General features: G+C 48.9%; 1 protein-coding gene across 1 annotated transcript in view; it reads left to right on the forward strand.

Moving 5' to 3' along the window:
• The window catches only part of RBM6 (RNA binding motif protein 6), a 58,431-nt gene extending 41,775 nt beyond the window's left edge, over positions 1–16,656 (forward strand). Inside the window, 23 exon segments of the mRNA XM_066327097.1 lie at positions 298–372; positions 1,925–1,985; positions 3,433–3,501; positions 4,602–4,853; positions 5,165–5,169; positions 5,363–5,515; positions 6,225–6,322; positions 6,796–6,838; positions 7,410–7,431; positions 7,434–7,469; positions 8,411–8,506; positions 9,191–9,325; positions 9,327–9,346; positions 10,244–10,333; positions 11,009–11,098; positions 11,718–11,825; positions 11,828–11,919; positions 11,921–11,987; positions 12,542–12,616; positions 13,217–13,286; positions 13,289–13,313; positions 14,528–14,639; positions 16,368–16,656. Coding sequence (XP_066183194.1) covers positions 298–372; positions 1,925–1,985; positions 3,433–3,501; positions 4,602–4,853; positions 5,165–5,169; positions 5,363–5,515; positions 6,225–6,322; positions 6,796–6,838; positions 7,410–7,431; positions 7,434–7,469; positions 8,411–8,506; positions 9,191–9,325; positions 9,327–9,346; positions 10,244–10,333; positions 11,009–11,098; positions 11,718–11,825; positions 11,828–11,919; positions 11,921–11,987; positions 12,542–12,616; positions 13,217–13,286; positions 13,289–13,313; positions 14,528–14,639; positions 16,368–16,493 — 1,920 coding nt within the window. The 3' untranslated portion in view covers positions 16,494–16,656.
• The last annotated feature ends 8,195 nt before the right edge of the window (positions 16,657–24,851 follow it).

A 24,851-nucleotide genomic window follows, 5' to 3' on the forward strand; every position in this document is an offset into this window, starting at 1 on the left:
AAGCAGTTTCCCACTCTAGTTATTTGTCTCTGCTCTTCCTGGGAGGTGGCAAGGCATCTCCTGCCTAGTTTCTCTGGAGCTAGCTAACACAGCCTTGTAGCCCCATGCTAGAGCACCGGCTGTTTCCCTCCCACTTTCATGGCAAAGCTCCAGCTAAGTGAACTGGGAGACTTTCTCCCCCTTTCACTCTGTTTCACTTGCAAAACCTTTAGGAACCAGAGCTTTCACCCCTTTCTTTGCCTCTGAGTAACCTGCATGTGCTGGGCACATTTGTCATTTACCCCCTTGTCTCAACAGGGAACTCTTACAATCGGTGGCAAAGAAGTGACCCTTGAATACACTCCGTGCCCAGAGTTTTGGCGCTGCAAACGTGTAAGTATGTGCTCTGAGCTGTGCTGTGCTTCCCCTGCTGGCACTCGTGGCAGTGGCAGCTCAGAAGAGTCTCAGCTATTTGCTCCGTGGCCAAAGTAAGCTCAGGGTAATTAATACCTGCCCTGAAGCTCTTGCCCTTCCAAACTGTGTTTTTGCCTACCTTGTTTATGGTCCCACCTCTGGATGCATGTTGCTCTGGTACAGGTAGCCAGATTTTTTTATGCACAGAGCAGCCTTGTCCCTATGCAGTGGTTCCTTTCTAAACTGTGGGGAATATAGCATGTGGATCCTTTCTCCTTAAAAACCATAATGAGACTGTGATTCTGCCAACTGGAATGGAGCAGGCTTCGCTCCGGTTGATGTGTGTAACCACCCCCTGCCTCACACAGGAACCTGTGGTCTAGCTGTGACTGTAGTAAGTGCAGCAAGGAAGGAAGTGTGAAAGTGGATCCAAGTCTAGGCAGCATGAGCCAAGTCTAGTACATGCTGGAAGTGGTCCATTTCTGGGAAGGAGCAGTTGCCCAAGGGTCAGTTTGTTCCTGTGCCCTCCCCAAGGAGGTTCTCCCAGTGCAGGAACTTGCGGCTGCAGTAGGCTGGAGGTGATTGCTGGAGAAAGGACAGGATTGTTGTCTGCATTCCCACTGACTGCAGGCTGAGAGGTTGCAGCAAGACATGAAGGAATTGGTTCTGATTAGAGTCCCACCTTGACCACTGGCTCACCCTGGGCTACAGAGACCCTCATCCTGCTGGCTGGATGCACTCAGCTGCAAGCAGAGCTGTTGCTCCATGCCTCATCTCTGCTTGCAGCACTCCAGAGGTGGAGACACAAGTTTCAAGCAGCTCTCAGTGCACTGAGGTGGCTGCATTCTATTGTCCCCACTGTTGCTATGTGCTAGCTGTGGCCTGAAGGAGCTTTCTTATGCCCCAGAGCATCCACGAGGCTTCAGTCATAGGAAGAAATTGCTATGAAACAAAAGCAATGCATTGCAAAGAGCTTAAGGAGGAAGTCAGGAGTTCAGAGAGCTGTGAAAATGGGGCAGTTGGCTCTCCCCACAGTGGCTCTAGGTGGGATGAACCATCCAAACCTGTACAGCTCTGCCTCTTGGTTAACAGACACCTCATCATTAATTCTCCAAATCCCATCAGTATCCACAGTTCAGCTCAGATAAGGCCTTTGTCACTGCTTGAGGGGTGAGTTCAGGTTAGAGAACGCGAGAAGGTAACTTTGGACCCTTTGAATCAACATTGTGCTAGCAAGGAGCTTTTGATCCAGCATCACTTGAGTGGGGAAAGAGTCCCATCTCAAGGACTAGTGAATAAATATATGTGCTCAGTTGTGTGAAAGTCCTGTTCCCAAGGCAAACCCAGCTGTGAGTCATATGAGCATTTACCTGCAATTCCAGCAAAGGCCCCTGCTGGCATTCGCCATCACTGTAACTTTTTCATGGCTGCTACTTTCTCAAAGTATGCTGCAGAGTCTGGAATTCTGGAGCAGGTTGTACCCACTGCCTTCAAAACATGGCTTCCTCATGCTGTCCATCTTCCATTGCAGTGTAAGGTGTGTACTGTGGGCTACAGATCTTCCTGTTCCTATTGCAAGCTCCCAAGAGATGGTGAGTATATCTGGTCCCCTGAGCTTGGTCAGTTAAAAGTCTCGTCTGCTCTGGACAAGTAAGTTTCTCTTCTGGTTTCCCATGGCATCCCTATTGGTGGACTCCACTGTGTGGGAGGATTGTTAGTTTTGCTTCACTTAGACCCTTTTTGCCTGTGCACACTAAAAGTGTTACATGCAATGGGTCACTGTCAGGTTCTCTGCTCCTGTGAGGCTTGGTGGAGAAGTGTCTTACTGCCCACAACCTTTCCCTCCTATTGTGTGGTATTGTCCTTTTATCCAGGGAGTTACACTTGTGTGTACTCTGGGACTGTGAGCTGGTACTGCTCTCTGTAGGTGGGATGGCTTCCACTCGACCCACCTTCCTTGGGAGATGCAGCTGCATGGTTTTAGTGTCACTCAGAGACTCTCAGATTTGCATCACTCTTGAGATTCTGAGATGAGGATCACAGAATCGTGGAATCATTAAGGTTGGAAAAGATCTCTGAAATCAAGTCCAACCATTAACCCATCATTGCCAAGCCCACCAGTAACCCATATCTCTAAGCACTACATCTGCACGTTTAACTTTTCCAGAGATGGTAATAATACAGCTTCCCAGGGCAGCCTGTTCCAATGCTTGACCACCCTTTTGGTCAAGAATTTTTCCCTAATATCTAATCTAAACTTCCCCTAGGGTGACTTGAGACTATCTCCAATTGTCCTGTCACTTGTTCTTGGGAGAGGGGATTAGAGGTGAATCCAGGATTGGAATTGCTGAACTCACCTTGCTGGCTATGAAAAATGCATGAGAGGAATTCTCCAGGAGCTTCTCCTCACCCACCAGCACCTCTGATTTCTGAGGTGGGAGGGCACAAGAGCCAAAACACACTTCCTTGAGGAACTGATTCCTTTGGGATGATAGCTGTGCCCACCTTCACCATCCCTGGGTGCAGCACCAAGGGCTGCAGGGCCACAAGTGAGTCCTCCACCTTCCTCTGGCACTGCCTGTGCATTCCACCCACTGTTTAAGCCTTGACTCTGTATCTTTGACCAGACTTCTGTGTATTGCCCCAGGCAGAAGGGCAGTAGTGCATCAACTGCTGAGGCACAAATCTCTGTTTACTGAAGCACTGTCCTGTGGTTGTGCTTTCTGTGCTCTGTGGCTCTTCCATCAGTGCTAGGAAGGCAGAATTGACACAGCTGGCCCATTGCAGCTGTGGGTTGTAATGAAACTGCCCAGGAGCAAATTAAACAGAGCCTTTAAACTGCTGTGAAGAGAGATTGTGGTGAGTGCTTCTTACTGACCTGCTTTTCTTGGGAAAGGATGCAATAAGGTAACCTGTCTATGACTAGGTGAAACAAAGCAACTCTCCAGGCATTTACAGTGGTTATTACAGCTTTGTATGAGTTGTGGCGTGCTTGTGACTGATGGGTGTGAAACGGACTTAAGTGTGCCTCTCTTACAGGGAGCAGAGCAGGCCCAGAGTCCAGAGGTGGTGCTGAGGGAGAGGACACGTTGGCTGAGCAAGAATTCAGTAAGAGAGTTGCCCTCCCCGTCTCTAGGGTTGTGCTCATGTCTTTGTGATTTGCACCGGCAGTTTTCACAGCTGCAGGTGTAAACTGGTTTCATGTGCAATTTTACATGAGGTTCTGTAGCCAAAACTCTGCACTCTACAAACTGCAGACAAATGAGGACAAGCCTGTCTAAGGTGAGCTGTGCTGGGAGCCAAGCAAGGCACTGTGCAGCTTTCCTAACAGTTGTGTGCAAAATCCTTGTGTGTTCTGCCGTGCTGCCCACTGCCCAAACAAAATGAGAGCAGGGACTTGCTCTCAAGGACATTAAAGAGGGAAGCTTCACTATGCCACATCTTGTACCCTCATTTGCTTCTCTTTGTGGGAAGAGGCTTCAGCAGCAGGTGCCAGGCTGGTGGTATCTGCCTTTGCAGCCTCACAGATTTGTCTTCGCTTTCCTGCAGTGTTAGAAGCTGAGGTAGGGATCTCTTTTGCAGTGAAGCCAGGATATTCAGAGGCCTTCAAGCACAGAAACTTGTTGGGGTTTATGTTCTATGAATGGCATGGCTAGACTGAAGGGGCAGGGTGTTCCCACATTGTTTCGGCCTCAGCCATGGTCAGTAGGCACCTGATAAAATCCATGACTGTATTATGGATGTGTTTCACTCAGTGATCTCAGGGGGGGTCCCAGTTTCCCTCTAGCATATAAACAGGGCGACAGTTACCAGCTGATATTGCTTGGCTGTGGATGATCAGGAATACATTGTGGATAGTAAGGATATCACTGCTATGTAGATTGTCCTGGACATGGAAGGAATGTGTCTAAATCCATCCCTGACTCTTGTTTGTTCAGGCAAGAGCCAATCCTAAAAGGAGGCCAAAAAGCCTCTTGTCTCTGACTAGAAATGTCGTGTAAAGCAGCCCAACACAAAACAAGGCAATGGAGGGATGACAGTACCTGAACATAGATTGTGTCTGCCAAGTGTTAAGACAGTGGATATACAACATGCCTACAGGTTGGCCTTTTATGAGGAGCATTGCTGCAAGGGCCAGAAAATAGGAGAAAAAAAACACTTGCTGAAACATTCGTATGTGAAACCAGTTTATTTCTCCTCTCTAACAGTAGAGACAAAGCTTGGAACACCTGAGCAAGAATTGTCAGGTCAACCAGGATCTCCAAAGCAGCCTTTCCAGCCCTCAGTTTCTGCTCCACAGCAGGAATGTCAGCCTCAGGAACAGGAGCCAAGGAATAGAGATGAAGGGAGAGAGCATCGGCCTTCACAGGAGAAGAGAAGGGACATGGACCGGCACCAGGAGCCACCCTGTCAGAGGGAAGCAGAGGAAGCCACGCCACCAGATGGTGGAGGAAGCAGAAGTGAGTGACACAAAGACCAGTTTGGATTGCTCTTGCTTGCAGTCCATGAGGCAGTCTGCAGAAAGGGCAGCATTTCACTGTAAAAAACTCTGGAGTCTATTTCTGTGCTGTGCAAATCCGTAGCATAGAGTAATGGAGGGCTGCCCAGCTCCAAAGGTGCTGACAAATTGCCTTCAGGAAAATTAATTCAGGCTGAACTGGCTTTAGGGGGATGCAGTTAACTTAGCACAGCTTCAAAAGTCTCTTGGGCCAGCAGTTACCCTGGGCTGAGTTCTGGGAAGGGGCTGCTTTCTACTCTGTTTTCTGGGAAGGAAAGGTTAGCAATTGGAGGCAACAACTGGAGCATCTTGCAAAGCGGAGAGAAAAAAGCAATGGCTTTGAGACTCGACTGCAAGAAGCCTTGAGTGCTTTGAGGGAGTTTAGTCACAGTAAACTTGGTTCTAAATTACCTTTTTTTCACTACGTTTTCTTCCCGGGCCACCTCCCTGGTTGTGTCTCTCAGCAATTAGCTGAAGCGAATCACTCGGTTCACCCCTCCAGAGGTGATTGTGGGGCTCCTGGCTCCATACGTGCACCTGTCCACGTCCAGTGTGCGCATCATGAAGAACAAGGCTGGGCGGATGGGGCAGACCTATGGCTTCATCGAGCTGGAATCTCATGCTGTAAGTAGGTTCCTGCTTTCACGTGCTCCCACTGTTGGCATCTGATATCTGATATAGAGAAACCATAGAAATACAAGAAATCTCTGTACTTGTGCTGCTGTGCTGGAGTGAGTCCTCTCTTCTGCTTGTCTCACCAGGTACAGGAATTAGCTGGTGCAGCTGTTTTCTCTGGTTTTAGGAGTCAAAGATTGATTGTTGTCACAAGCTGTGACACTGATTGAGTTTCTCACCTCAGTACATTTCTTTTAGACATTTTAAACTTGAACACTTCTTGCATAAGTATTTGCTTGCAGAGAACTTGAATCCAATTGTTTTTGTTTGTAGAAGGCAAGAATCTCAATTAACAGACTATCCCATGTTGAAGGGTTCACATTTTCTGTGTCTGAGTGGCTCCCATATTCCATGGCTGTTCTTTGATGTTGGTCCAGACGGTGTTTACCACTGGGGCGGCAGCAGCCACAGTGCTGCACTGTCTGGCAGCCCTAGGAGAATGCTGTCCCTAGCTGGCTGCTGTAAGTGGTCATTGGAGAAGTAGCATTTATCCCTTTTGTCACATCCTAAATACCCTTCACTGACATTTAGACTAATATTTAGTGTTGTTTATCTTGTCCTGCTGAGCACAAAACATTCCTTTCAGGCAGACTGGATTTGGAAAATGTGCTGTTTGTGAAAAGTGAAATGAAAAGTGACATTCTTTTTCCTTTTACAGGAGGCACTGAGGTTGCTAAAGATACTGCAGAACCTGGATCCCCCGATCTGCATTGATGGCCGTACACTGGAAGTGAATCTTGCTACAGGGAGGAGAAGGTACAGACAGATGAGGCAGTGGGGTTGTCCTTCATATTGCTGTACCATGAGGCTAGAACTCTGTTGTCAGAGCAGGTGCTTAAAGTTTGGGATGGGAGTTAGCACAGATGTTCCTACAACCAAAACATGTGATGAAGAAGTGAAGGCTTGAAGAAGCTCAGTGATTGAGCATAATGGGATTAGTGATCATAATGCATCTTGTTGTCCAGCCATCAAATCCCTTTCTGCAGGAATTAGTGGGTTCAGCTTTTTAAAAACTTGTGGAGAGATTCATCTTTTAGACACAGCAGAGTGGAGTCATGTTTCTTGTGAAGACAGCGGTTTGCCAAGTCGTTCTCCTGGGATGGACACAGTCCAACGTGTGGCCAGAAAAGATGGTCTTTCTGCTTTTATAGGTCCTGCTGATCATTTTAAATATACTCAGGTTAATGTTAAACCAAATAGCCATTAACTTGCAACCTTTATCTCCACAGGAATGACTATGGGGAGCACGGTGGCAATTCCTACTATGGCCCGGTAGGTACTGCACAGCTTCCCTGCAGGTTGCTTAAATGGAGGGAGCACTGGGGGGTGATGAGCCTGGCTGTGTTAGACTTTTTCGGTTTGGGCTGCTGAAATACTGCAAAGCATGTTTGAAGATGGGGTGATAATGCTCAAATGTTCCCAGTGCTGCTCTGCCCCTCATACTGGTTCATCATGTGCATAGAAGTGCAAGTCAGTGCTGCTGGAGGAAGTTCTGTGCTGGGTTACTTGATGCCACACTTTACAGAGTGATTTTACTGATGACTGATCTCAGTTCCCAGAGTGAATGTCTCTTAAGTATTTGTTACTAGACTACAGGACTCTTCCCACATACTGGATGGGGTGAAGGCTTCATATGGATTGCTATGACCACCTCTCATGGAAGCTGCAGAGATCTCATGCTTTGTGACACTGTCCATTGCTCTGTAGATAAAAGCTATGTCTGCTTCTTCTCTGTTTAGGGATGGCTAGATGAGCCCTTCTCTAGAACTTTGGGCCTGTCGAGGGAGATGCAGTCTGTTTGTCAAAGAGTCTCTGACCTGTTTGTGTTGTTCACTTACTCTAGGGCAGAAGGGGCATGAGAGACAGGAGGGTGGCGAATCACTGAGACGCACCAGAGCACAGTGTAAGTTAAACTCTGCTTCACTCCTACTGTGGAGACTTTTCTTCCTTAAAAGGCCACTGACATGTAGAAATCAGCCCAAAAATATTTTTAAAGGCTAAGAGTAGGTTTGTTTGCTACGCCCAACTTGTGAGTTCCTTTGCCAACTTTGTTAGTCACATTTTCCTATCTGATGATGTGTTTCTCTCTATTCTCACTGTGCGAAACTACATGCAGATAAAGGAACCTGCTGCCTATTTTCCCTTGTTGTGGAAAACTGATGGGATTAAATCAGCCTGGTAGCTACTAGAGAAGACAGAAGAAAAAATACACTTGATGCAGCAATGCCAGTAGCTGGAAGAGCACTCCTGATTGTTTTACTAATTTATATATAGCATTTCTGAGGTCTGTCAAAGGACACTTCGGAAATGAGAAGCCTTCCTGATATTATGGGCCTACTACCCTTAAGGCCTTTGGGTTTTCCTGTAGGAATGATTCGCTCCCTTTTCTTCTCAGGAGCTTTCATGCACTGGATGAGGTGGAAGGGATGTGAGGAGTGTCATCACTTTAAACAGGATTGAGAGAGAACAGCTTTTCCTTGTTCACAGGAGTGGGTGGATGTAGATACTCATTACCCCATTCTTAGGGAAATTACTGAATTTCATGACCAAGTGTTGTGGTCTTGTGATCTCAGCACAGCTCCTGTAAATGTTTTGATGTGGAAGTTTTGCCAGAGTCCTAACCAGAATTGTGAAAACTTATCATCCATCTTACTCCTTAAGGAATAGGTTGTGTAGGTCAAGTGATGTGAAGATACTCATACCTCTCTTGCCAGGAGAAAAAAAAAAATTCTTTCCCATTCTTGATCCTTTCACCACTGTAATGTTTGTTCGTGCTTTTGTCTTTGTAAAAGGCAAGTTCTGCTTTTGGAAGCCTGTGGTGCTAACTATTGTCTCTCTCTTCAGCACCGTCAGATGTGTCCACATATATTTATGATCCTGACACTGGGCATTACTATGATCCCATAGCTGGGACATACTATGACCCCAGAACTCAGGGGGGTGCATGGAGAAGGAAGCTTTACATGCAATATGTTCTTACAAACTGCCTTTCTCTGGAGGGATTTTGCAGCTAGATCCTGAAGATAAGCCAGCATACGGCAGTACAGAGCAGCTTTGTGTCTTTCACTCTGTCTTCTGACCTGTGTGAAAGGGATGCATGTTGCAAAATATCAATTTAATGAGAGGTTAGGAACACCTTAGCTGTGTGTTGAACCAGCTATAGCTGCCTCTGGCCTCTGAAGCCCTGCCTTTGGAGGATTTTGGTCTGCTTTTCCTCAATAGACTTAAAGTCAGAGCATCATAGCTAAATTTGCTGTAGACATGGGATATGTGACTGTAAGAAAGAATGGGCAGAAGAGCTCTCTTTTCATTTGTGGTCTCTTTGCTTCTCACCCTAGCCAGCAATAATAGCTGTAAGGATGCAAAAAAAGAGCCATCAGCAAAGATTGTCTGGAACTATAATCTTGTTTCCATGATTCTGGGGATGTGCATGTTGTGGGAGAGCAGGGCAGTGCTCTGGTGACCTAGCTGTGGTCAGCTGTCCCCTGCCCCAGCAAAGTTCTGAAGCCTTTGCCGTCTGCAGTCCCGTCTTACTGTGCTACTGCCACCATGTCAGCAAGGACAAGAAGTCCAGTAAGAGGACTGCAGGGGTTGGGCTAAGCCTGCTCCAAATGCCTCTTTCAGAGGGAAGTCACAATAGACCGGGAAACCCTCCTCACCCCCGAAGGAGGGAAGAAGAGCGGTGGCATGGGAGCCAAGAACGGATAAGTGACAGGAAGGAGCCACACAGCAGGGACAACAGGGACAAAACGGACAAAGGGAAAAAGTACTTCTGCTAAGGTAATTCCCAATGACCTTAGGCCAGGAGGCTGAGGGAAGACAGGTTAGAAAACAGAGCGTAATTAAAAGATTTAAAAAGGAAGGGATAGTGAGGGAAGACAATGGGGTCAGCAGCCAGAAAGGAACATGGTGGTTGTCCAGCCAGGAGTAAGTTCCCGAAATTTTTCTCTCCTTACATTAAATTCAGGGCTCATTAAATTCATCCCTTCCTTATGGTGAAGGATTCAGACATATCCAGGTAACTGAGACATTTCACTCATGCTGCTTAAAGCAATCACTATTGTAATAGAGACAACAAAAAACTGGCAGAGACATTTAAACACACCAAGTCAGATGGTGATGAGGATGATGGAGACTCAGCTCTCCCCTAACTGCAGTTTCTGCCCCCTCCTCCCAGTCCCAGGACAGTGCCCTTCACTGTTCTTCCCAGTAAGCAAATGCCAGTGTTGGAGCAGCTGACTGGGAGTAGCTTGAAGCAGTGTTTGAGCACAGCTCAGGGCTGTGATACTGACAGTGCCTGAGAGAATTCCAGGAGCATTGGTAAAAGTGCTTTAGACACTAATGCAGAAACTTTGTGTTCTTCCTTGCCTCTTGGTCTGAATTGCTCAGTGGCATGACCAGTCCTGGACATCTGGGACTTGAGGGCTGTAACTGTCTCTGATGCTGGTAACAAGCCAGCCAAGGAGTCATCAGGTGTGGAGGCTTTCAGGGACACTGACCTAGGAGAAGCATGGTCCTGTCTGAATGGAGGGTAAAAGCATTTTCAGTAGAAATCATTCTGTTGTTTTTCCCACTTACCTGTTTTCCATGGATGCTCAGAAGTGGCTTTCTGGCAGCACTTTGTGCTCTCTGACACCTGTGTTTTACTGGCCTAATGCCCAGTCTTGGGTTTTTCAGAATGAGCCTGGAGAGGAGAGATTGTTTGCAGAAGATGTCTTCAAAAAGCCATTGCCTCCCTCTGTGAAGAAGGATGAGAGCACAGGCCTGGTAAGGTGTTACACTTGTCTTCCTTGGTCAAGTATGAGTAACTCATGAGCCACTAAACTGGAGCCTGTCCAGGGCTTCAGCCCAGTTCTCTGTAAAATATGTGAAAGTGAAGCTTCATCCAGCATTATTTCTGCTGAGCATACAGCTGAGTTATCACAGGTTCATCCTGTTGCAGTGCTGACTGCAGTCTCTGGTGCCCTCTGTCCAGGATAAAGAAGATCCTGGAAACCCTGCTGTGCTGGCTGAGCCTGGCCATATATTGTGCCACAGTCACAGCAGAGAGCCACTGTTGTCTGGCAGTGGGGGTGGCTTTGAACCTGGTCTTCATGTCCTTTGTGCACACACAGAGGTGCTCAAATGTGACCTGGCCCTGCTCCAGCTCCCTTACTGATATGAGGCATGACTGGGACCACTGTCAGGATCACAGTGTAGCAGAGTGAGAGTGGGGTGGGCAGGGACAGCGTGGTGAGCTGCTGCCGCTGTCTCTGAAATCACAGAGTATGGCTCCAGCAGAGCTCTGGATTCCCCAGAATGGGAATGTCTCCCACCAAAACCACCACCTCATTTCTGCCAACCACCTGGTTTCCTTAGGGGCCTGTTTGAATGAGTGCTTAGCTGTTGTGTGCTCAGAGTCCATGCTGTGGCAATCTCAACACCTGATCTTGACTGTTTCAGACTGAGACTGGAGAGGAGAAATTCTCTGCAGAAGATGTCTTTAAAAAACCTTTACCTCCTTCTGTGAAAAAGGAAGAGAGTGCAGCCCCAGTAAGTATCTCCATAGGATTGTATTTTGACCTGTTTGAGCCTGGATACAGTTTTAGGGAGGCTCAGCACAGCCTGGCTGCAACTGTGAGTGCCAGAGATGTTTCTCGTGCCAGAGGAGGGAGTGCTGGGGATGGAAGGCAGTTTGTTTTTTAAGTGTGACCTTGTTTGTGGGCTTCTAGCATGGGGAAATTTGGTGCCTGTATTCAAGCAGGATCTCACTCAACTGATCCTAAGCAGAAAACTCTTGCAGCCACCTCCAGGCTGAGGGAGGCCAAATCTCCCTCATCTCCATTTCTAGAGGAAGTGAATGACAGCAGCTCGCTGCCAAACAGCCACTGCCTCAGTTGACTTCTTGTGCTCTCAGGTGTGTGGTGAGTTGAAAAAGCCTGGTACCAAAGCGTGGTCTGTCTAGAGAGCCAGAAGGGCTTCCATCCCATGGTGTGAAGGGAAAGAAGCCAGCCAGCTCCTCTTTGTTCCCTGCCTGTGCTGCTGGGCAGCAGCTCTGCCTTGTGGACTGGAATAGAGACAGGAGTCATGGGGAGATGGGCTGGGAAGCAAAATCCCACTGGCCTGGCAGGCTCGATGCTACAAATTGTCCGCTTTTCTCCACTTCCCTCAGCCCAAGGTGGTGAACCCTCTGATAGGACTTTTGGGAGAGTATGGAGGAGACAGTGACAATGAAGAGGAGGAGGAAGAAGAGGAGCAGTCCCAAGCTCAGTGGCTGCCACCTCCCCACACCCGCCGGCACCGCGCGAGGAGCAGCCGCGGAAGGCCAAGGTCAGCGATGACAAACTGACTGACTGGAACAAGCTGGCCTGCCTGCGTGAGGAGGCAGTTCCCCAACAAGGAAGTGCTCATCAAGCACCAGCAACTTTCCAACCTGCACAAGGTATGGGGAAGCTGGGGGCTGCTGTTGGCTTGGTGGCTTTGTGAGCTGCACTGAAAATGCAGTGGTTGGTGGGAAGAGCTGTGCTGAAATTGACACAGTAGCAGGCAAAGTTCCTCCGAAACTCTGTTCAAGGCATTGTGTGAACTGCTTGTTCCTGCCATGGGAGTGCTATATCATCAAGATGTGACTCTGTAAGCTGTAGTGAGATAGCTAAGGCTTGGGCAAAGTGGGGTGCTGGCACACACGAGTGTGAGAGTGGTAAGAACTTGGCATGTGCTCTCCCATGTTCTGTGCTGGCTTTCAGCTCTTGCTTTTAGGAGAGCAAAGCTGCACATGGGTTAAAATAAGACTGGTCGCCTTCCTTACTGCAGGGAGGAAGGGCTCCAGGCCTCTGTGGGGGAGCAGGTAGTCTGGGCTGCAGGAGAGGCTGCTGTGCCTGGTGTAGTGCAGGTACAAGAGCATGCTGCTTTACCTGTGCTCCTCATGAGTGGAGCAGATGACCCTGACAGCTTGTGTTCTCTGCTTGACACTGCCTTCTGTCTTCCTCCTTCCAGCAAAACCTAGAGATTCATATGAAAATTAAACGATCTGAGCAGGAACTGGCGTATTTGGAGAAGAGAGAGCGTGAGGTGCGTCTGTGGTGGTGAGCAGGCAACTGCCTTGTGCTTCTGCACTGGGGGTGGTGGTCCCAGGAAGACCCTCCACTTATGCACCAGGTATCAGCAGGCATCCACTTAGGCACCAGGCATCAGATGCCTCCCAAAAGTGAACTGTAGGCTCATTCTGCACGGGGACCTGTAGGTGGTTCTGTGACTCCTAAGAGCAGATCTCGCTCCTCACAGAAGGGTCTGAGTGTGGTTTTGGTTTTTTGCAAGCCAGCATCGGGCTCTGGGCTAAGTGGGACACAAATTTCTATCTAAAACTGGCGTGGTGTGTGGGCTGCTGCTGCCTGACCAGGGACGGAGGAGCTGTACCTGTCCATTTTTTGGAAGGTCACAGAGCTGCTCCTGGTACAGTATAACTGGAAGGCTGCAACAACAGGTCTGGGTCAGCCCAACAGATGGCATCTGAACAGAGCAAATGTAGTGTGGGATGTGAGCATTCAGTGTTTGTGAGTCCCCAGGACAGCCTTCCAGCCAGCTGAGGATGAGATGGGGCCTGGATGCAGTCTCCTGCAGTGTTGAATCCTTCATAGCTCCTGTACTTAATTTGCTCTTTCTGTTGTGAAGGGGAAGCTTAAAGACAAAGGAAATGACCGGAGAGAGAAATTCCAGCAGATGGATTCACCAGAGAGAAAACGACCAGATATGACCGGGACTCAGAGAGGTAATGGCTGTTGTGGGTTAGAGCTCTTTGGGGATGCTGATGTTGGGATGTGTGCTGCTGGCAGAGCAAGGCTGGGCATTGTCCTGTGGGGTAGATCTGCACAGTAACAGACACACAGACTGAGACAGAGTTACTCAAAGTGTGAGCCTGTTGTACTGCAGGACATCTTGTAGAGGCCAGGAAAGGACTGAGGTGGAAACAAGGGTTTAGGGCAGAGCATAGAAAAGCTGCCTGATGCTGGAGGGGTGAGATGGGGGTCTGAGTGTGGCTGGCTGGACAGAGAGAGTGGAATGCAGCCTGTTCCATCCACCTTGTCCTTAAGGCCCTTGCTGCCCTCCTGTCCTGGCATCTAGCCATTGAAAGAAAGAGCAAAGCTGTGTTTCATCTGTTCCCTGACTCAGAGGAGTGCTGGGAGCTGTTTCCATTTCATTCAGAGTAGGTGGAGGAAGAAAGTGTGTGCTGTATGGAGTTCTCAACAGGCCTGCCTGCTGTGAGCTCGCGTGTTCAGTAGGCTGAGGAACGGCCAGGCATCTGTTGAAAATAGAACTGGTTATGTGCCTGTTTTCTTCTGGCACAGCACCTCAGAAGGAGACCTTTCCTCTGTGTCTTGCAGTTTAAACATCCACATCTTCTCTTCCCTGCTTTCCTGGAATAGCTGTAGATAAACTGAAACAGTTTGTGTGCAGTGTCACCAGCAGCCAGAAAGTAGAAATTGTCTGAAGGAAGAGTCTTTTATGCTGAGAGGTTTTCAAAATTTTGGCTTTTGGTTAATGGTCTTGGATGAGTAATGAGGTGAGAGAAAGAATGTCCAAATCAACACTGCATCTGTTGACCACTGGGAGAAAGATCTAACAGAGCAGCAGGAATTAGACTTTCCTTTCTTGCTATTTTCTAAGACTTTAATTAAGAAATACAAGTGTAGAAGGCTCCTGGCTTGCTTACACTGTAAATATTTTGGAGTCTGAGCTCATTTCCTGTGCCCTGGTGCATTTCCCCAGAGGTGGGACAAGACATTTTGCAGTCAGAGGTATGTGAGCCCTGCACACAGAATCCGCCGTGGTGGTTTCCTTAGGCAGTGTGCTTTTGGCAAGAAACTTGGATATCCCTCATGAGAGGCTGAAATGTCAATGAAGGTTCTGTTAGCAGAACTAAGAGTCCCTGGCATGTGTTTGAAGCATTGCAAGACTGGACAATTGATTCTGTTTTTTTTGCAGTGACTGTGACCCAAGGCTTGACAGCAACAACAGAGGGAACCGAATGGTGCCGTCTCCGGGGTGGAAGAAAGGCTTTGGCCACAACCAGCAGGGCACAGCATCACCAGTGGAGGTGAGTCTTCCTTGCCTTTCAAACCACACCACTGTCCTGCAGCCCGTAATGTTTCCCAGGACAGCTGGAGGGCGTTCAAGTCAGGCTGCAAATCTCAGCATCCGCTTGATGGAATAATATGCATGCACTGATGAACTTTGCAGGCTGGGAGGGGCTGCAAGTCTGTTGGCTGTAGAACAAGGTTAGAATTTATACACGGTCTGGAGGTGTTGAAAACAGAGTAACAGTGAGCAGGAAGGGTGTGAACATCTCATTAGTACTTGCTCAAAGTCAGGCTGGGGTTTGAACAGGTCACCTGCTTGGTTCTCTGCAGCAATGTGAACTGGAGAAGAAGGTGAACTTCCCCTGAAGATGTGTGAGCATAGCCAAAGCCACAGGGCCCAAGATGCTCTTTGTCTGCTCTGCTTAGCACTTGTGAGGCTCTTGCTGCCATTGCAGACTCTGGACATCAGAAGATAATACTAAGATATAGCACCTGACAAGGAGCGGAGGCCCATTGGCAAAGGATGTCAGGGATAGGCAGGGTCAGGTAGATTCTGCCTTCTGTGACAGGCTGGACTCTCAGAGGACCTTAATTTAACACAGAGAGTTTATCAGGGAAGCAGTCTGGGGCAGGGTCTGCTTGCCTTGCCCAGGGCCCATTAGCAGCGCTGTGCTCTGATGGCAGGTTCGTGGCTGGCTAGGTGCTGTGGTGTCTGTGCTCTCTGCTGAGGGACAGGCAGCTTGGAACAGGGCTCACAGGGTGACATTCAGCCTGCAGTCAAGTAGAACATTAAAGCAAATATTTGAGGCTTCATGACGCATGTTTGCTTAAGCCCATATACATGAGACCAGAGTCCCTCTTCAGTGCAGACAGCAGAAACTGGCCCCAGCGGCTGCTCAGTCCTCGTGGTGAAGTCCCTGTGCCCATAAAACAGCTTTGCTGAGAGCCAGCTCCAGCGCTGCACTCTGGGAGGTCTGAGCTCCATCAGGGCTCCCTGTCTGGACGGGGAGCTGATGGCAAAGCACAGCCCTCATACAGTTCATGGAAGGGCCAGAAGAGATGTGCTTACTTTTCACTTCCAAGTCATGCTGGGCCATGTGACCATCCCAACTTCATACAACTCTGATCTCTTGGCCCAACTGCTGAGATCTCTGGTATTCAGGTAGGTTGGTCTGAAAAGCCAGAGAAACTTCCAGCCTCAGGTCTGCTCCCCTGGGCTAACTCCAGGCATATTTCAGCAAATTATTATTGCTGAATAATGCAGGTTCTGGCTGCAAGATCCAGTCTTGAAAACTGGTTGAAATTCCAAGCAAGGTACCAGTGCTCATGGGAGCTCTGTTAGAGGGAAAAGCTGAGCTTGTGCCTGTGCAGACAAACTGCAAACAGCTCCCCAGGAGCCCAGCTCTCGCCAGTGCTTTCCTTTGCTCGCTTTCAGTCCTGGCTCCAGTGGCTGCTGGCACTGCCTCCTGGCTGCCCACCCTTGGCTGCCCACCTCTCCCCATATCTTCCTCTCCAACTGACCCTTGGAGTTTCATTCCCTCCAGGCATTTGCTTTTGTGGGCTGCTTTTGTTGCCCACAAAGGGTGTGTAGTTTTTCCCAAACAGCTTTTGGAAGAACACAAGAGCGCTTGCTCTTTCTCTGCTCGCAGATCCACACGGGAGCAGTCAGCAGTCCTGGAGCAGTCCAGGTAAGCTTTTTATTTATGGGAGGAGAAATCACTAACACAAGCTGTGTCTGTTTGCAGGCAGAAAACAGGAGGAAGGGCCCTGGGCTGGGGGCCCCAGGGAAGCCCCCCAAGAGGCAGTCCAATGAGACCTACCGTGATGCTGTCCGGAGGGTCATGTTTGCCCGCTATAAGGAACTTAAGTGAACGGTGGAGGAACTCCAGATCTGTCTCTCTCCATCTCCGTCTATTTCTCTCTGTGTCATGTTCTTTTGAAGATTTGGTCTATTTTTTTGTTTGGTTTGGTTTTTTCAATTGTTACAGGTTTTGCTGCTAGAGTTTTTTAAATAAAACTGAAAATTTGTCAGTGCTTGTTTTGTGGCTAAAATGGTGTGTTTTAAAAGCATCATGCTTGGAAAGATTCCCATCATGTTTTACTCTCTGCTGATGAGGTCACTGAAAGTTGCAGCTGTGTCAGTGGGACTGGAACAGGTTTGGTAGTTTGGAGACCCTACCAGGGGTGCCACTGTCCTGCAGTGTGCTTCCTGTCAAAGCCCTGGTGCCATGGGTCAGGATGGGAGCTGGGAGCAGGAGATGGCCCCAAGGCCTGGGAGGAATTCTGGAGCAGGAATGATCTCTGTGGAATTCATCCTGGCAACTTATTAGGTCAGTGGGGTTCAATTAATAGCAAGAGCTTGGTGTTTGAAGGTGACCTCATTAATGCTGGGTGTTGTCTGGGCATCCCAGCCAGGGCAGAAGAATCCACATGGGATGGGCTGGATCTGGTGGCAGTGTTGTGTGGGGACCCTCGTGGGGATATAAGCATGCTGGCCCAGGGTGTCAGGGAGCAGAGGAAAAGCCAAGTAGGTGCTCCTGGCCTGTTCAACGGAGATGTGGAGGCAGGAATTTGTAGCAGGGGCAGTTTGACTAAAGCACAGCAAAGTTTGTGTGTGTGAGCACACAAGGGTGAGTGTGGCCTGCAGGGATAAGGATGATGCCAATCAATGGCCATGGCTGATGGGAGCAGATCTCATGCCCGATGAGGAGCTGGTACCCACCACCACCTTCCTGTTCATATGGCAGAGAGCACGGCCTGACACTGCTTTCAAATACCCCAAAGAAGGGAAAGCAGGAGATGTGGAAGCTGAAGACAGCAGAATTTGGAGGTGAGCCACCTGCAAGAGATGACAACTTCCAAAGGCAGCAGAAGACCTGTCCAAGCTGTTTCCTTGTCTCTGGCACAGGCAGTGACAGAGGAGTGTGGAGGACTCATTTGCAGTGTTGTGGCCCCTGGTGCTCGTGAGTACATGGGGAATGAGGCCTTCAGTCTTCCTGGGAGCCCCAGGCATGTAAGGGATGGGCGAGGAAGGTGATGAACTCCTGGGAATGAACTCCCACACAGGGAAAAATGGTGGTGGCATAACAAGCTGGTGCTGTAAATTCTGGAATTTATCCATGCACAAAGGGGGAAGTATGACTGGTGAGGCATCGTTTTCACGGAGAAGAAGGGAATCTGCAGATTAGTAGCTGCTGCACAGGCTGTCCTGCACCTGAGTGTGTGGGCACCTGGGTGTCCCAAAAATGAGCACCCACAGAGCATCATTCCCAAGACAACCAGAGGGAGCCTTGACAGCTGCCAAATGTGGAAACCCATTAGCTGATTCTATTAATTTGCTAAGTGGGTACATGCATCTTAGTGAAAGCCTGTTAACGACTGATATTACAGGATTAATTAGAAGATAATAAACCAGATAAATGTAAGAGCAGCTTCCCTTGGACAGATGGACCTCACTAAATAATGTATGTTCCTTGGTTTAGTCGTGTGCTTGCTTGCTTCTAGTCTGTGATGTGCATGTGTGAAAGGAGAGGCAACACAACATTTTCCTTGCAGACCCATTGCCAGGGCTTAAGTCAGGAACAGAAGACTTCTGTGAAAATGAGAAAAAAAAATTAATTAAAATATCTGCTTGCAGGATGTATCTGTCTCCAGTTGAGAGAAATCCTTTTTCTGTCTGTGGTGGTAGATCTACCTCCCATTAGTTGTATTAATCATAAATACTTGGTGTGTTTGCTTCTACTATTTTGATAATCATAGTAATTGTTTATGGGAAATCAAGCATATTGTTTGTGTCATAAGAGGTCAGAGAAACACAGTGTTACTTCCAAAAATGTGGAATTTCAGGGGATATGCTGTATGTGGCTTGAGAACACCTGAACTGTAGGAAATATCCTGGTGCCAGCCCATGGAAAATCAAAGTATCCCCTGGATAGACACTGACTTAATTCCTCAAAATTCCACTTCGCCATGGTAACCCAGAGTGAGCTCCTGTGTATTCCCTTGAAGATTTGTGTGTATAGACTGTACATGTATCTCTCCCTAGGCATGGCTTCTACCCATGCTGTGCATCTGCAGGGGAATATCCAGGATTAGGGGACACGGAGCTCTCTGCTGGGGCTGGATTGAGTTTATTCACAAACTGGAGCAGACAAATAGAGTGAGAAGCTAAAAGTATTACAAAGAAGCACCAAACCAGAAAACACCATATTCTCTTGGGAAACCAGCATAGTTGGTGATGCAGAAACCCCAACTAATTATCCTTGGTGCAGTGGTTTTGATGTCTTTAATATTTTTTAAAGGATGGTGACCCAAAGCTGTAGCTGAATTGCAGCTACCTTTACATCTTACGACTATTTCGCTTTTATTTCAGAGATCACTCACTACTATGATGCTGCTGTGGCTGTGTTCAGCACGTTGCCTGGTGTGCCATCATGTGGTGATCGGTATCATCAAGTTACAATTTATTTTTATTTTTGGAAGGTCCTAATAAAAGAACTGGAACAGCTCACAGGGTAAGTCCTGTGAGCAGTTGCTTGGTGTGCAGATGTTACACACAGGAGGAGGACTGGGGTAACCCATAACCAGCACTAAGGTTGGGATGAATGGAACTGTGTGTACAAAAAGCCCAGGGAGAAAAGGCAGAACAAGGGGGTTAAATGGATTATTTAATTTAAAAGGAACAGGCAACAGGAGCTTTGGACTGAGAGTGGCACCAAAGGTGAGGTTAAATCCTCCATTTAGAGGGTTGGAGGCACTACTGCCTGGACCCCTGCCCAAGGGAGTGTCAATCTCTGAGCTCTATCAGTCACAAGGGTTGGTATGCAGGAGGCTGCTTCAGACATCTGAGAGGTTCTGAAGCAAGAGCTTTTTTCCACCCCTTCCCAAAGTAAAGCAAATAGAGTCTTAGATTTCCAATATTTATTCATATTAATATTGTGCAGTGACTCATGCCCTTTCCTGTGAAACATATTTATGTAAAGAGCTGGAGCCGTGCTTTGTAAATAGAACAAAACGTAAGTTGTGCTGAGGGAAGTGTTTGTAAAAGGGAAGAAGAGAGAGAAGCCAGGGAATGCACTTCCTTCTGCAGCAGTGACCTGCCTCAGGGAGAGAAGGGCTGCTGGAAGGAGGATGAGGCTGGGAGTCGCCCCTCAGATACCGGATGAATATGATGAACAATTTTGCTCATTTCATGTTTTAAGACTCAAGAAACAGGAGTTCAGTGTTCAGAGGAGGTGGTTGCTCAACTCATGCCCTTGTTTTAATGTAGGCTCTCAATTTCCTTATTTATCCATATCCATACAAAGACCATTCTGTTCTTTGTTCCTGTACTGGGGACGTTAACACTTTCAAATGTCACCAAATAATCTTTGTGAAGCTGCACTTTAATGGACTTCCTTTTGGTAGCACAAAGGTTCAAAGGAAGATGAATGACACTATAGTCAGTCCCACAGTGCCCAGAATAGCTGGGATAAGTACAGACACAAGCCCTTGTCCAAGCTTTATGTGGATTTTTTTTTTTTTTTTGCCAGCACATTTTGAAGGAGTTGTGATCTGATCGAACTACTGCTGGTGGGTGTGTGGGTCTGTGTATGTGCTGCTCTGCCCCTTTTGCAGCCTGGGGTAGGCCAGTGCTGTCCAGCTGTTAAAGTGCACCTCTTTCCCTATGGAGTGCTGCAAGGAAGCTGGGAATATGACCATTGCCCCCCAGGGACTGAGTCCCCTGTCCCACACAACGGAAGGATGGGCTGGTCCAGAAAAGGCAGAGGGCTGGATAACAGTTTGGAGCTCACCGCTGAAGCTGCCCCAGCCATCACCCCACAGGCACTGCTGCAGCTGCAGACACCTGGTGAGCATCTCTCACCCCAGGACATCCCTCTACCCACCTACAGCAGGATTTCCCACTGCCCCATGCTGGCCTCCATCCCCAGGGAAGGAGAGGGTCAGCCTGGGGAGCTGGAGTGCCTATGTTGGAGTGGTTTGGACCTCTGTTAAGGTGGGGCAACTGGCTTGTCACAACAAGCTGGCAACAAAGCTGCCTGTACCTCCCGTCCAAGGTCCATCCATGAGATGGAGCTGCCCACCTCAGCCTGAAGTCTGCCCAAGAGAGAAGCCTGGACCTGCAGCACAGCTTGAGAGAGTGCTTACAGCACTGACCTTGCCTCAAATGGAGTCCCCAGACCAGTGGGCAGGAGATGAGGGCTTACCTGAGGCCACTTAGTGTCCTCAGGGCCTCAGCAGGGTCTACCCTTGGGTCCTTCTATTGCTGGGGCATACTAGAGGGACCAAGAACTCTCTTGCAAAGACAAGAAAGTCTCTTTTCCCCAAGGTTCTGTTGGGCTGTGTCTGATCCGTTAATTTGGCTCTGGGGTGCACTTCTGAAATCCATCTCACAACTTCCCCCACTTTTGGATTGTCCTGGAGCAGCTTATGAAAGGTCTGGCTTGGGCCAGTATCAATCAGATTCCTTTCACATGAAACCAAACCCAATATGCTCCAGGAATGCACCTCATGCTCCCGAGCCACTGATGGGCGTTCAGGCTGCAAATCAGCCCAGAGCCTGTCTGGAGCTAAAAAACACCTTGTAAATCACAGAATCATTTAGATTGGAAAAGACCTATAAGATCACTCAGCCCAGCTGTTAACAGAGCCAAGCCCACTACTAAACCATGTCCCCAAATACCACTTCTACACGATTTTTAAATCCCTCCAGGGCTGGTGACTCCACCACTTCTGTGAAGAGCCTGTTCCAATGCCTGACAATCCTTTCAATGAAGACATTTTTCATAATATCCCACCTAAATCTTCTCCAGCAAAACTTGAGGCCATTTCCTCTTGTTCTGTCTTCTTGTCCTGATTAAACCACAACACATTTATTGCCTGAAGGAAAAGCCTGAACCTCTTTCACCCCAGCTCCAACCTGCTGCCAAGGAGTTATAGAGAGCAATAAGGACTCATTGTACCCCTTCTTCTCCAGGATGAGCCCCCCACCCCCCGCCCCAGTTCCCCCAGCCCCTTCTCATCTGACTGCTCCGAGCTTCATTGCCCTTCTCTGGACATTCTCCAGCACCTCTTGTTGTGAGGGGCCCAGAACTGAATGCAGGATTCAAGGCGAAATGCACAGTTAATGCATCGGTCCTTGGATATCTGTGTCTGCTCCTGCTGCTCTGTGCTTGTGCATTGGAGCCTGTATTGCCCCAGATTTGCCTTTCCATCACATTTTGCTGGAGCTGCTCATGGAGCAGAGCTTTCCTTTCTAACCCTGTGTCCACGAGCCTCTCCCATCCACCGCACTGCTCTTTGGCTTCCCAATCCACAACAAGAACGCTGCCTCCGGTGCTTTCCTATCCACCTCCATGAGGCGGGCCTCGAGCTGCAGGGATGGAATGAATATTTCCCTGTGACTCTAAGGAAGCCCGGCGGCTCCGGCCACAGCCATCCCACACCGCTAGATGGCAATTGCGATGTGTGCATGGAGGGACGGACCAGACGGAGGATTCCCGCAGCCGGAATGAAGGGCTGCCCCCGGCTGTCCTCCCCACCTCCGGCTCCTCCTGCCGCCTCCAGCCTCCAGGTGCTCTGGCTTCACTGGGAGAAGACACTGGAGCCGCTGGACTGGCGGCAGGGTGGCCATCGCCGCTGGGATCCCGCTGGCCAGTGAGTAATGAGCGATGGGTTTAATTGTTCATAAGCTCGGGCAGTCCGGGCTGCTCCGGGCTTTGGGGGGAGCTGGCTGGGGCAGCATGCCCAGTGGGAGCAGCTCAGCTCAGTGGGAGGCTGAGCCGGGGTTAATCAGGCCTGATTCATCTGCTTTCACTGTCAGCTTCGTTATGTTTTACAGCTTCATGCAGAGTAACTCATGGGACACTGGTCTTATCCCAGCCCCTATAGAGAGAGCAGAGCTCACTCGGCCTCTCTGTTTCCCCTAGCATGCTATGAAATGTTCTACTGATCTTGACGGAATCATAGGATGGTTTGAGTTGGAAGGGACTCTAAAGGTTACCTTTTCCCAGTCCCCTGGCACTAGCGTCTATGTTTGTGTTGTATGTTTTGATGAGATAACTTGGGTCTCAGGAGGTTTTGTGCTCTTTTACTACTCTGAAGCTGCTTCCAGAGCTGTTTTTTCTGGGGTTTCTCAGCTTCAGTGCTCTGCTTTGCTCGTGAGGTTTAACTGCCCAAACCCCCACAGCAGGCTAATGTCACTAGCCCATGTTAGGGGCTTTGCCATTGCTCAGAGACAACTTTGTCAGATTTCTCTTTTCTCACCATATATCAATCATTTGCCTCCAAAACAGCTGTGACATTCTTGATCTAAGGCCTCCCTGATCAGTGAGAGAATTGTCCTCTACTCGGGCTTTATAAAATCTGTTGGGACAGGGAAATTGTGTTTCAACCCCCTCTGCAATGCCTCAGCTCTCAGAAACTCAGGTCAAATGATACAGCAGGCAGAAAAGAAACAGAGCCTGAGAAATGCTGAATGCTCTCCAAAAGCGTCCCTTAACTAATGATCCTTCTGCTTGGAAGCATCACAGATCTTGGGTATGGATGGCTGGGAGTGGGGAGCCTTGCACGCCTGAGTGTCCTGAGAGTGATGGGTGGGTGTTTCAGGGTGAGGGAGAAAGAAGGCTGAATGGTTGTTTATGTCCAGAAACAAATAACAAACACTCAAAGAGCTTAAATTAAGACAAAGAGGATTATGTCTTTCTTTCTGTCCTTGAAATAAGGCCACCCTTGGCATGAATCAGAGCTCCTGGGTGTGTGGCAAGCCCTAGAAGGCAGCCAGGCCACAGGATGAATTGTTCAATGGAAATCAGCTCCAGTGAGCCTGCCCTCAGTTAAGAAGTTTATTGCCTTTAAAGATCCACTGCACTGATCCAGCTGCTGAGCACTGTCAGGAAAATACTGCTAAACTGACAAGCAGCAGTTTTTTCTGCAGCCATGTGCCCAAGGGAAGGGAGGAAGCACTGCAGGAGATCTGGTCCCAGAACTGTGGCCGTCCCTCACACATTCCAGCCACGTGCCCTGGCACAGGCCATGGGGAGCTTCCTCTTCACCAAGTGGAGTGTGTCCCAGCTTTCTGCTGGCCACTCCCTGCTCTGCCTTCAAAGGGAGGGGTCAGGCAGCCCTGAAGGGTCACTGGCTTGACACGATGGGCTGGAACAGATAGATTACTCCTGCTGAGTTAACGGTATTGAAAATGACAGAGACACAAACACCTCAGTGATTAATGAGCTTGGGATAGGGAAGTCAATCCGAAAGCCAGGGCAGAGATATCAGCCCTATAAGAAATATGGGAAGAATTTACCCCTAATCTAATCTCACTAAATTCCACAAGTGTGTAAAACAGGGATCATTTGCTGCAATTCCTTGGGTTGAGAATTAAACAGGAAGCCCCCAAGGATGTGAGATGTTCTCCCAAATACCATCATGCCTGTGCACAGAGGCTGGAGAGCTGCTGCCACAGCCTGAGCTATCTCATCTGGTTGGACAAGAGGTGATCCCTAGGCTGTGGTGCTGCCAGCAGGAGCATCCAGCAGCATCCAGCTCTAGGACAGGGAGCTGGAGCCAAGTCTGGGGTCGCTGGCAGCTCTTGCTCTTTGCCAAACCCAGCCTGAGCCAGCAGGGCTGGCAGAGGTTCCAAATGGGGGTTCTGCTGCTTCGCTCTCTGCCATGCTCCTGTGACACCCACTCAGGGCTGTTTACAGCAAGCATGAAGATTTATTGTAAATTTTGGCTTCCAGACTCTTGGAGCTGCCTCTTGCTCCAAGCCTTGTCTCTCCCCACAGAGAGATTACAGCAAGAAGCGGTTCAGAGAGCACAGGGCAATTAGATCCTTACAGGCACTCACTGACATGGTTACAAACCTGCAGAGACACAGAGATCAATCAGCTGCCACCTCCTGGCCTGGAGGCAGCCAGGAATGGCTTTGGATGGGGAATAGGGAACACACTCAGCCTCACCTGTCCTCTTTAAGGAGCCCCTCATTTGGAGGAGATTGGATCAGGGGATCTTGGTCCCCACTGCTTGGAGCAGGGAGCCAAGAGGGGAGTGGGAACAGGGAGAGGATGAAAACAGTGTCACCTGCACTGGACTGGGTATCCATCTTTGGCCCCCTCTGGTCCTTCCAAGTCACCTAATGCCTCCTTGCTCCTGCCCCACTCACAGAGCTGGCTATACCTTCTCCAGCACTTTTTACCTGGGGAAACTGAAGCACAGGGTGGTGAAATGAC

This window comes from Sylvia atricapilla, chromosome 11 (genome assembly GCF_009819655.1).
Source record: "Sylvia atricapilla isolate bSylAtr1 chromosome 11, bSylAtr1.pri, whole genome shotgun sequence".
Classification (NCBI taxonomy): Eukaryota; Metazoa; Chordata; class Aves; order Passeriformes; family Sylviidae; genus Sylvia; species Sylvia atricapilla.